Below are 11,961 nucleotides of genomic sequence, written 5' to 3'. Positions count from 1 at the left end.
CAGTGGTTAATTGTTCTCTTTGCAAACTTATTTTAAAAAAGCTTTTGCAAACGTTAACGACTTTCAAATTACGTATTTAAATGGTAATACAACCGTTCACTGTCCTGGGGGCGGGGGGTGGGGGTTGTAAAAAGTTAATCCTACACACAAATTCTCTCCACCACAATATTTTTTATGTTAATGAAAATCTTCCACGGCGTTTCGCCGGAGCATTAGTATTGCCTGCAAAACTTTGGAAAGGCTCTGATCACCCCCTTCCTTAAAAAAAACTGTAGTCTCTAGAAATCCGAAATAATACAATTCATCTGAAAAAAAAGATGTGAAGCATAAGCCTTCACCTGCCCGTTTCCCCCTGTTAGTAAGTACTGCAATGTGTATGTTGCCCTGTTTGCCTGCCCCGGGTATGTGAATGTCACTCTTTGCCCCGCAAATGTTGCCATTCAGCGCCCCGCAATGATGTCACAATGGTGCGTGCGACCTCTGACCTCTACCGTCCCAACGTCCGGGGAATCTGATTGGCTAAAAGTTCAGAGCGCCCTCCTCTGATTGGTGGATTACGCGCCCCGGCAGGTTTGAAAGTTGCAGCGGATGCGGCAGTGACTGAATGAATGAATGAATGTGACTGGGGGCACTCACCAGCTGCCTGTGCTCCTTCTGCAGCCACACTGAAAGATACATCTGTAAACTCACACAAGTGTGTTTGCAGGGAAGGAAGGGGACAGGTACCCCAGTCCCTTATCTGAAGACTGACCCAGGGAAGCGAATCCACTTTAATCGATACATCATCAGAACTGCTCAGGATTCAGAAACGTGAGACTGATTACACCCACAGTTGAATCGCCATATCCACTAACAAGAATTTTTTTTTTCAGGACCGATTTCGTATTCAGTGACTTGACCCAAATAAGCAAGTAAATGATGTAAAGGGTTCAGTGTAACGCAATGATGTTACAGATAATTCTGCGGGAAAACAAGAATTAGGAGTGAAGTCTATTCAGTAACTTTCTGATGGTATAGTAAAATTTGCAGTTACGTTGCACTAGTGGTTAGGGTCTGAGAAATGCACTGCCTGATATTTGGGGCCATGATGTGGAGATGTCGGTGGGGTAGGCACTGTAAGAAGCCTCACAGCACCAGGTTAAAGTCCAATGGGTTTATTTGGTAGCACGAGCTTTCAGAGCGCTGCTCCTTCATCGGGACTTTAACCTGGTGTTGTGAGACTTTGTACTGATATCGGGGGGGGGGGGGGGTGTTGTGAGACTTTGTACTGATATCGGGGGGGGGGGGGGGGCTTCAATTGAAGCATTCAGAAGGGAACCAGATCGTTATATCTAGAAAGGAAGAACGCAGAAGGTTATAAGGGATATGATACCAGATAAGTTGCTCATTCAGAGAGCCAATGCAGATACAATGAAATGAATGGAGGCCTTCTATGCTGTAACAATTTTGTGATTCTGTAATTCATTTACTGGTTTGTCCATGGTAATTAAATACAACAGATGTACACTGTCTTGTTTGCTTACCCCAATCTCTCTTTTTGTACCATCACCCCTTTTGCCAGTTAATCACTACTATCTTCCACTCTCTCTCAAGCCTTCTTTGCCTATGTACTTGTTTAAGACCTGTTACATCCCCAACATTTGCCATGAAAGGTTAATAATCTAAAATCGTGATTTCTCACTTCACAGATGCTGCTTGACGTTTTTTAATTCTTCGATGGCATGTGGGCATCAGTATTTGTTGTCCATCCCGAATTGACCTTGAACTGAGTGGCTTGCTCAGCCATTTCAAAGGGCAGTTTAGAGTCAAATTGATTGATGCGTAGTTCAGACTAGGTAAGGATGGTGGCCTTTCTTCGTGAACCAGATGGGGGTTTTACAACAATCGACAATAGTTGTCATGGTCACCATTGAATTCCAGATTCATTCACTGAGTTTAAATGCTGCTTTTTGATTAGTTTTCTTATTGTCACATGTATTGGTATATAGTGAAAAGTATTGTTTCTTGCGTGCTATACAAAGCATACCATTCATAGAGAAGGAAAGGAGAGGGTGCAGAATGTAGTATTACAGACAAAGCTAGGGTGTAGAGAAAGATCAACTTAATATAAGGTAGGTCCATTGAAAAGTCTGATGGTAGCAGGGAAGAAGCTGTTCTTGAGTCAGTTGGTACGTGATCTCAGACATTTCTATCTTTTTCCCAATGGAAGAAGGTGGAAGAGAGTATGTTTGGGGTCCTTGATTATGCTGGCTGCTTTTCCGAGGCAGCGGTAAATGTAGACAGAGTCAATGGATGGGAGGCTGGTTTGTGTGATGACCTGGGCTTTGTTCGCAACTGTTTGTAGTTTCTTGCGGTCTTGGACAAAGCAGGAGCCATACCAAGCTGTGATATAAACAGAGAGGATGCTTCCTATGGTGCATCTGTAAAAGTTGGTGAGAGTCGTAGTGGACATGCCAAATTTCCTCAGCCTATTGAGAAAGTAGAGGCATTAGTGGGCTTTCTTAACTATAGCATCGACATGGAGGAGCCAGGACAGGTTGTTGGTGATCCGGATACCTCGGAACTTGAAAATCTCAACCATTTCCACTTCATCCTTGTTGGTGTAGACAGAGGCATGTCCTCCACTATGCTTCAGCAGATTTTCAGCTGCCATAGTAAGATTTGAAGCCATATGCCCAAAGTGTTAAAGTGCTGGATGGCACAGTGCCTCAGCACCAGGAACCCAGGCTCAATTCCGGTCTTGGGTCACTGTCTGTGTGGCATTTGCACATTCTCCTCATGTCTGTGTGGGTTTCCTCTGGGTGCTTCCTCGCACAGTCCAAAGATGTGTGGGTTAGGTTAATTGGCCATGCTAAATTAACCCTTGGTATCAGGGGGATTGGCAGGGTAAATATGTGGGTTTATGGGAATAGGGTCTGTGTGGGATTTTTGTTGGTGCAGGTTTGACGGGCCGAATGGTCTCCTTCTGCACTGTCGGGATTCTGTGTGTATTAGTCTGGGCTTATTACTAGTCCAGTGATATTACGCTACCATCGCCCTGCTGAGTTTTTTCACCATTTTTAGTGCGCATGGTGGCTGCCGGTTACCTATGTTACAAGTGACTATATTTCAAAAAGTACTTCATTAATTGTAAAGCCCCAGTGGTCATGAAAGGTGCTTTTTAATGCAAGTTTTTTCAGTCTTCAATATTGATTTTGGAAACAGATCAAAAGGAAAGTGAAGTTCTTCACACAGAACGAAACCAGGGCCTTCCATCTATCTTAATGCTCCAATAAATCAGCATCTGTGCCAAGTATCCAGTGGATTAGAAACCAGCCTGAAAGGATTCTCCCTAATTGATGGAACTTACTATTTTCACCATTATATGAAACGTGATTAGAAATACTCAACCTGACCACACCTGATGCAATAGTACGTACCTTGCCTAGTTTTATTTGACATTTCTACAACAACACTTGTTTTCACTTGCAGGAGTAGAATGTTATCTGCCTCTTCAGGCGCTGAGGTCCAAAGCAGTGTTACAATTGAATACCTCAACCCGGCCGGCCAGGCGACCAAACGCAAAAGCATTCGCAATGCCATCATCACCCTTGGGCGCAATGAATTCCGCGATATTATTCTCCGAGTACATGATGGCAAACTGTCCCAAAACTTTGTCCTCCGTGAAATCCAACTTTTCACGCAGTTTATTCGGGACGGAAAGAGTTCCATCAAACTGATTCCTGATAACATTCAGATCCTAGTTTCGAACTGTCCGCCAGATAAGCTGAAAGTACTCTTCAAGACGCTCGCCATCAAATACGCTGCGGATAAGAAGATCAACAAACCAGCCAGTGGCCGAACGCGGCTGCTCTCCACTCTCCCCAGGACGTTTGATACCATCAGTCCCGTGCAGGCACAGGACGTGAAACGAGCTAACCAGCTTCAGTCGCAGGGCACTGTGCAAAGCCCAATTTCTACCAAAGGGTTGAATAATCAAGGAGGCATTGCGGGGCCAGGCAGGCAGATTAAACGCTCACGGACCATCTCATCAGAAAACTGCCTGGTATGTAATCTTTTCCCAAACTGTTTTATTTAGCGCTGATTTCAGTGCTATGTGGTATAGCCTTGGGCAGCACGGTGGTTAGCACTGCTGCCTCACAGCTCCAGGGATCTGGATTTGATTCCCGGCTTGGATCACTGTCTGTGTAGAGTTTGCACGTTCTTGCCGTGTCTGCATGGGTTTCCTCCGGGTGCTCCGGTTTCCTCTCACAGTCCAAAGACGTGCGAGTTAGGTGGATTAGCCATGCTAAACTGTCCCTTAGTGTCTCGGGATACATAGGTTAGAAGGATTAGTGGGGTAAATATGTGGGGTTATGGAGATAGGCCCTAGGTGGGATTGTTGTCGGTGCAGACTCAATGGGCCGAATGGCCTCCTTCTGCACTGTAAGGATTCTATGATTCTAGAATGCCAATAGGAAAACAGCAGGTTGGCTTGAAGGGTTTTTGTCATTTAATCAGGTCTGCACGGTGGCACAGTAGTTCTGCCACCTCACAGTGCCAGGCACATGTGTTCAATTCCTGAGTTGGGTGACTGTCTGTGTGGAGTTTGCATGTTCTCCCTGTGTCTGCGTGGGTTTCCTCCGGGTTCTCCGGTTTCCTCCTATAGTCCAAAGATGTGCAGGTTAGGTGGATTGGCCATGCTAAATTATTCATGTAAATTGAGTCTGTGTCTTTATAAGCTCTGTTTGTGAACAGAATTCCCACTCACCTGAAGAAGGGGCTTAGAGCTTCGAAAGCTTGTGTGGCTTTTGCTACCAAATAAACCTGTTGGACTTTAACCTGGTGTTGTTAAACTTCTTACCATGCTAAATTGCCCCTTAGTATTACAATGATGTGTAGGTTAGCGGGATAAAGACATGGAGTCACTGGAAATTGCCTGGATGGGTTCCTCTGTCAGCGTGTGGTGCAGACTTGATGGGCCAAATGGCCTCCTTCTGCACAGTAGGAATTCTGTGAGTATTGTTGACTGGGCCTGTATTTAGTGCCCTTGAACTGCTCTGCCATTTCAGAGGGCATTTAGGAGTCAACCACAATGCTGGGGGTCTGGAAGCACATGTAGGCTAGACCAGGTAAGGGTTGTAGATTTATTTTCCTAAAGGATATTAAATGGATTCTTACAACAATCAGCAATTGTTCCATGGTCATCATTTCAATACTAGCACGCCACCACCACCCTGTGAGGTGGTAAAACAGCTTTGGGGTACTGTGTTATGGACTTCTTGTGCCCATATTTTTCCCTTGCTTGGTGGCACCCAGCAAGAAAGAAATGCTTCTTTCAGGGAGTCTCCCCTTCCTGCCGTGCATATCTGTCTTCCTGGGGATTGTGAATAGGCCAACGTAGAAAAAGATCTGCAAGCAATCTGTCTTCCTTAATTCTCAGCTAAGGGGCTGCAGGGAGACAGGGCAAAAGCCTTATAAAGTTTTAATGTGAGATTTATTATTATAATCATGCCAAACTGGGAAGAAGCCAAAATAAAAATGAACAAGAAAATCCATACTTGAGACTACAAACCCTCTTTCCATCCCATTCATCAACCTTTGGGTCCTGGGTTTGACTTCAGAGTAGGGTGCTAGTCTCTTTATTAGCTGGTGGGAGTGAAATGAGTTTGAACAAGGTCCCTGTTTCTACTGCATGTGAGTTCTCCATTACTTGTCATTGTAAATTCCATATATGTATCACACTTATTGTGAGTATTACAGGTTGAAATCCTTTGCTCTTTTGTCACGTTGTTACACTCGTTTCCTCTTGGGGAAACCCAGCTGACCATGCCTGAAATTGAATAGCTGAACCAGGGGGAGATTACGATATCTCAAATGCCGGTGGAATCGGTCGGTCACCCACTTTCTCATCTCTGTTAAAGTGAGAGGTGGGTTTGGATTGGGATTCTAATTTCTTTTGTTAAGGCTTTAACCTGCCACCTAACCCAGACCCCTGTTTTATCAGTTAAAATATCCTCCTGTTTTTCGCAGTAAAGTGGGGGGGACGTTTGGATGGTTTAGAAGCTCAGAGTATGGGGGTATAATGGGGGAATTGGATTGTGACTGGTTGCTCTATAGAGAGCTGGCATGAACCCAATGGGCCAAATGGCCTCCTTTTGTACCGTAATGTGGGCGGCACGGTAGCACAGTGGTTAGCACTGCTGCTTCACAGCTCCAGGGACCTGGGTTCGATTCCCGGCTTGGGTCACTGTCTATGTGGAGTTTGCACATTCTCCTCGTGTCTGCGTGGGTTTCCTCCGGGTGCTCCGGTTTCCTCCCACAGTCCAAAGATGTGCGGGTTAGGTTGATTGGCCATGCTAAAATTGCCCCTTAGTGTCCTGGGATGCGTAGATTAGAGGGATTAGTGGGTAAAATATGTAGGGATATGGGGGTAGGGCCTGGGTGGGATTGTGGTCGGTGCAGACTTGATGGGCCGAATGGCCTCTTTCTGTACTGTAGGGTTTCTATGATTTCTATGACTGTCTAGACTGTATAAAAGAAAATTTCTTGATGTTTGTATATTGCCCTGATGCAGGTTACAGAGATGAAACCTGCCAAAAAACCCACCTTGACAATGCCGGTGGTAAGGAAGCTCACAAAGGAACAGGCGCACATCCTCGGCATGATTCTGAAAGGAAAGAATGTCTTCTTCACTGGAAGTGCCGGTAATTTAGTAGATACAATTAGGCTTATCAAAGAGGTAGATTGTGGAGACATTTGTCATCGAGAAATGGGGTGACATGGTGGCACAGTGGTTAGTACTGCTGCCTCACAGCGCCAGGGATCTGAAATCTGGCCTTGGGTGAATGTTTATGTGGAGGTTGCATGTTCTCCTTGTGTCTGCATGGATTTCCTCCTGGTGCACTGGTTTCCTCCCACAGTAAGAAGTCTAACAACACCAGGTTAAAGTCCAACCTGTTGGACTTTAACCTGGTGTTGTGAGACTTCTTACTGTGTTCACCCCAGTCCAATGCCGGCATCTCCACATCATTCCTCCCACAGTCCAAAGATAAGGAGATTTGGGTGGCTTGGCCACGCTAAATTGTCCCTTAATGTCAGGGGGTTAGCAGGGTAAATACAAGGGATTACGGGAATAGGACCTGGATGGGATTGTTGCTAGTGCAGGCCTGATGGGCCAAATGGCCTCCGTCTGCAGTGTGATGATTCTAATGGTCTCTGGTTCAAATTATAAATGATTTAGTATAGGGTGGTTCAGAGTACTATCCAACCGCAAAGCAGAATCTTTGCTTGGATCTATGGTACAAGTAAAGATCTCACAGAAGCTTATTTCCTCATAAAGCAGAGCAGATTATCCTGCAAATGACAGAAATCCAGCATAGCCAAGCCCTGCTGCCTTTGGTCGATTCAGCTGGCGTTAATGATCCCTGAGGAAATTTGGGATCCTTCTATTCTCTCTTCTTCCCACTTCTTGCTCCTGCATTTTATACCAGGCCAGAGTAGTTTTATTCTTTATTCATTTTGCTGAATCCTGTCTGTATGGAATGGGATGCTTGGTGGGTTAGCAAAGGAGAAAACGCTGGAAAATCTTAGCAGGTCCGGCAGCATCTGTAAGGAGAGATTTTCCAGCGATTTCTCTTTTGGTTTCAGATTCCAGCAGCCGCAGTAATTTGCTTTTATGGTGAGTGAGCATGTTGTTATTCCACCTCTGCCATCGGGAATCCAGGCCAAACCTTTTCGCTGATGAGGAGCCATCCAGACTGGAAATGTTGGCTCTATTCTCTCTCCACCGATGCTGTCGGACCTGCTGAGATTTTTCAGCATTTTGGCCCAGGTGGGATTGTTGCCAGTGTGGGCTCAATGGGCCGAATGGCCTCCTTCTGCACTGTTAGGGGCTCTGTGATTCCATGATTCTGTTTTGATTTCATATTCAAGCATCCACAGTAATTTTCTTTTACCAAACTTATTCTTGCCTGGTTAGTTCTTGAAGAATGGAAGGAAAGTTAGCTGTAGGTAAATCAGCATTTTGTGATTAAATATTCACAAGGCAGTGCTTATTATGGGTAGGCATTGACTGGAGGTAAAGTGACAAGTGTTGCTCAGAGAAGAGCAAGGCTAACATGAGGAACAGAAATGTTATACAGGGTAACTTTCTGAGATTTGATCGCGTGCATATTCTTAAGACAGAGTTGACAGATCTGTACCCTATTTCAAAGCTATGATGTTGACTGTGGTAAAGTGCCACCTAAAGCTGATTCTTCTCACGATGTGTACAAATTTGTACTTTCCTGACCACTGACTTTCTTTTTAACTTTAATTCAAGGAACAGGAAAATCCTTCTTACTGAAGAGGATTGTGGGAGCATTGCCCCCCAAAAATACCTACGCCACAGCGAGTACCGGGGTGGCTGCCTGTCACATTGGAGGAACAACTCTGCATGCATTTGCAGGTCTGGTATGCCCCACAGCACAATCCTCTGTGTTAACCGCGGAAGACTAGGGATTTGAGAAAGTTCATTAAATTATATTTTTGCTACAGGATTGTCAAAGGGATCGAAGTCAATTTGCACTGCACATGGTGGAGTTAGAAACTTAACCGTGCCTCTCATCAAACTAATGTTCACTGATACCATGCACCTGATGATCCACTTGTTTTGGACTCGAACATTTAGTTTTGTATTTTCAAGTGACCAGCGACTATATAAACAATTCTCTCAAACTGTGGAGGTTCAAAACATGGACCGAGGCTATTCATCCTATCAAGTTTGTGCTGGCCAATGCTCGAATATATACTGCTCTCTTCCCACTGCCATCTATTTTTGATTCTTATCCACATTTTGAATGTTGCAAATAATTAAAATGTTGCCATGAATGAATGTATAAGTTCAGACTTTGATGAGATTTGAGATAGTGAGAGGAACAGAGTGGATACCCCCGTCTCTTATATGTGCTACAAATTTTATTTATTTTGTTGTTGTTAGGAATCGGTTCAGGAAAAGCTCCCCTGCAACAGTGCGTAGAGCTGGCTCAGAGATCTGGGATTCTCAGACAGTGGCAAAGCTGCAGACACCTTATCATAGATGAAATCTCTATGATAGAAGGAGAATTCTTTGACAAACTTGAAGCAGTGGCCAGGTATGTCATAGCAGCTGCAAGACCATTAGTACAGTTATTTATTTTTCCATCTCTTTAAGCATCCCTGGCTTTGAGTAGGAACACGTATTGTAATGTTATCACTGCTACACCCTGTCAGTGGCTAAGCGGAGATGCTGTTAGAAGGTGTGTGACCACCTTCCTTATGAGAAAGCATCTGGCTTGTGCAGATTGTTTTCACACAATAGAGATCTATTTTGTAAGCTGATTGTACCTAGGTCACTAATGTTCCAGTTTTTGCTGTTTTATTGGTATTCATCACTCCATGGAGCTTATCAAATGTGCAATTTGTGTCTGAGTGCAATACCGTAAATGATGTTCTTTCTGATAACCCTATATTGTTAAAAATCTGTTACGGTTGCATGGTTTCTGAGAGTATAACACTGCTAACAAGCTGAAAATGATTTCCCAGTTTGCTTTCTATTTAAGTATCATGATGCTGATGATATTTCTCGGACGAGCTTCATAAAATGGTCTAATTTGGTGCCATCATTCAAAGGCACTTGTACGCTAAACAATACCCAGCTCTACCTCACTGGCACCAATCAATCTCTTCACTGTCTCTGTATTGTCAGACTGCTTATCTTAGCCGAGTCTCAGTGAAGCCATCATGTTTTGCCCCTACCACAATATCCGTACCCCTGTCACTGACTCAGCCTTGACCATCTCCGATTGCTTGTAATCTCGGTGTTCTGTTCAACCTTGATTTGACTCTATATACCTTGCATCACAAAAGCTGCTTATTTCCACCTGTATTATCAGCCCAACAGTTGTTGAAACTCGCAATTGATGCCCTTTGTCACCTCCAATCTTGACTCTACAATTGGCCTTCTAATTTGTTTTCCTATCCTGTATACTCTGTAAACTTCAATTCCACCTGCTGCCTATATCCTGCCCTGCACCAAGCCCACCTCACCCTCACTCTTGCCCCCAGGTAACATACATGAGCTCTGTCATTCAGCATTCAATATAAAATTTTCATCCGTTCAAGACCCTTTCTCTTCCCTGAACTCTTGACTGTGGCCTCTTCCTCTCTGGCATTGAGATAAAAGATCAGCAATGATCATACTGAATGGCAGGGCAGGCTCGAAGCACCAAACGGCCATTTCCTGCTCCTAGTTTCTGCATCTCACTCCTCCATTGGTGGTTATGCCTTCAGACACCCTGGCCTCATGCCCCGAAATTCCCTCCTGCTTTCCCACATTCCTATTCTCCTTCAATACCGTCCGTAAAAGCTATCTTTATCACCAAGCCTTTTATAACCTGTCGTAATATTTCTTTCTTTGGCTTACCGTTAATTATTTTCTGTGATGCGTAATGGGACGTTTTTCTATATTAAAGGCACTGTATAAATGGAATTTGTTAATACAGTAAACGGAAATGGCTGTGATTACAAAGGGTTTTCTAGTGTAGTGACACTGAGGTTTTCAGATGGTACTTGTTACCGTAGATCTCACTATTGGCTTGTGTTTTAATCTCTCTCATAGAATCATAGAATCCTACAGTGCAGAAGGAAGCCATTCGGCCCATCGAGTCTGCATCGACCACAATCCCACCCTGGCCCTATCCCCATAACCCCATGCATTTTCCCTAGCTAGCTCCCCTGACATTAAGGGGCAATTTAGCATGGCCAATCCAGGTAACCTACATATCTTTGAACTGTGGGAGGAAACCGAAGCACCCAGAGGAAACCCACGCAGACCCGGGGAGGACGGGCAAGCTCCACACAGACAATGACCCAACCTGGGTCCCTGGCGCTGTGAGGCAGCAGTGCTAACCACTGTGCCACTGTGCCGTATCTCAGATGAAACTTGATAGAGGCTGCAGTTTATTTGTGGACAACAGCAGTGCAGAACATGGCATACGTATCATGATCTTTGACACAAAAAACACTGGCAACAATTTTAATAGATCTTAATTACAACATGATTGAATAAGGCTCTGAAAATCCCAAGTATTAGAGCAGATAAAATGTCCTTAAATTGATGTAAAAAGATGAAGAGCCTTTTCGTGCGTATGGATGAGTGCCCCATTCCTTTGTAATCACTGGTTGCTGAGTGTCTTGAGTTGGTTCAGTGTTCCGTTTATTGCAGGATCGTTCGGCAATGCGACGAGCCATTTGGTGGAATCCAGCTGATAGTTTGCGGAGATTTTCTACAGCTTCCCCCTGTATCCCGAAAGAAGGAGAAATACAAGTTTTGCTTCCAGGTAATGAGATAACTAATCCCAACCCTTTTTTTTAATCAAAGGGGTTTCCATGTTTTGCAAAATAAATAGAATTCCACCACCTTTGTTTCCAAAGCAACGCTCAGTACGATGAAACCTGCTTGGGTTTTGGGCATCGTTCAGAGTGCCCGCTTCTTGCACAGCTTATACCCAACAGACAATGATGTACAGGTTAGGTGGATTGGCCAGGATAAATTGCCCCTTTGGTGTCTAGGGGGATTAACAGGGTAATTACGTAGGGTTGCGGGGATAGGGTCTGGATGGGATTGTTGTCGGTGCAGGCTTGATGGGCTGAATGGCCTCCTTCTGCACTGTACGGTTTCTATGATTTCTATGATTACGAGTTGTCGACATGTAATCTGTTATGTACATCATTGAGAATTGCTGGCGTTACTGTTTTGGAATATATTAACATGTTAAAATGTCCAATGATTCAGCATCAACTCTTGATATGGCATCAGCTACTCCTTTTAAGCACAGGTGATGTTTTGTGGATTTTTGTTGCAAGTTTATTGTGTTTTGTGTTCAAACGCTTTGGTAGCCACACACTGTCCTCGGGTGGGAAAAGTAAAATGGTCAGCTTGAACAAGTTGTAGAGTGTAGG

General features: G+C 44.4%; 1 protein-coding gene across 2 annotated transcripts in view; it reads left to right on the top strand.

Annotated features, from left to right (window-relative positions):
- Nucleotides 1-581: 581 nt before the first annotated feature.
- The window catches only part of pif1 (PIF1 5'-to-3' DNA helicase homolog (S. cerevisiae)), a 38,647-nt gene continuing 27,267 nt past the window's right edge, over nucleotides 582-11,961 (top strand). Inside the window, exons 1-7 of one of the 2 annotated variants that reach the window (XM_078219431.1) lie at nucleotides 596-810; nucleotides 1,689-1,835; nucleotides 3,472-4,045; nucleotides 6,557-6,686; nucleotides 8,303-8,428; nucleotides 8,960-9,113; nucleotides 11,225-11,339. In XM_078219431.1, the coding sequence (XP_078075557.1) occupies nucleotides 3,479-4,045; nucleotides 6,557-6,686; nucleotides 8,303-8,428; nucleotides 8,960-9,113; nucleotides 11,225-11,339 (1,092 nt within the window). In that variant the 5' untranslated portion in view covers nucleotides 596-810; nucleotides 1,689-1,835; nucleotides 3,472-3,478. Of the gene's footprint in view, nucleotides 811-1,688; nucleotides 1,836-3,471; nucleotides 4,046-6,556; nucleotides 6,687-8,302; nucleotides 8,429-8,959; nucleotides 9,114-11,224; nucleotides 11,340-11,961 lie in introns of both variants that reach the window. The other variant, XM_078219430.1, reaches the window with a different exon arrangement.

The sequence above is a fragment of the Mustelus asterias genome, chromosome 8 (assembly GCF_964213995.1).
Source record: "Mustelus asterias chromosome 8, sMusAst1.hap1.1, whole genome shotgun sequence".
In the NCBI taxonomy this organism is placed as follows: domain Eukaryota; kingdom Metazoa; phylum Chordata; class Chondrichthyes; order Carcharhiniformes; family Triakidae; genus Mustelus; species Mustelus asterias.
The sequence above is the reverse complement of the archived record's forward strand: the minus strand, read 5'-3'. Positions and strand labels throughout refer to the sequence as shown.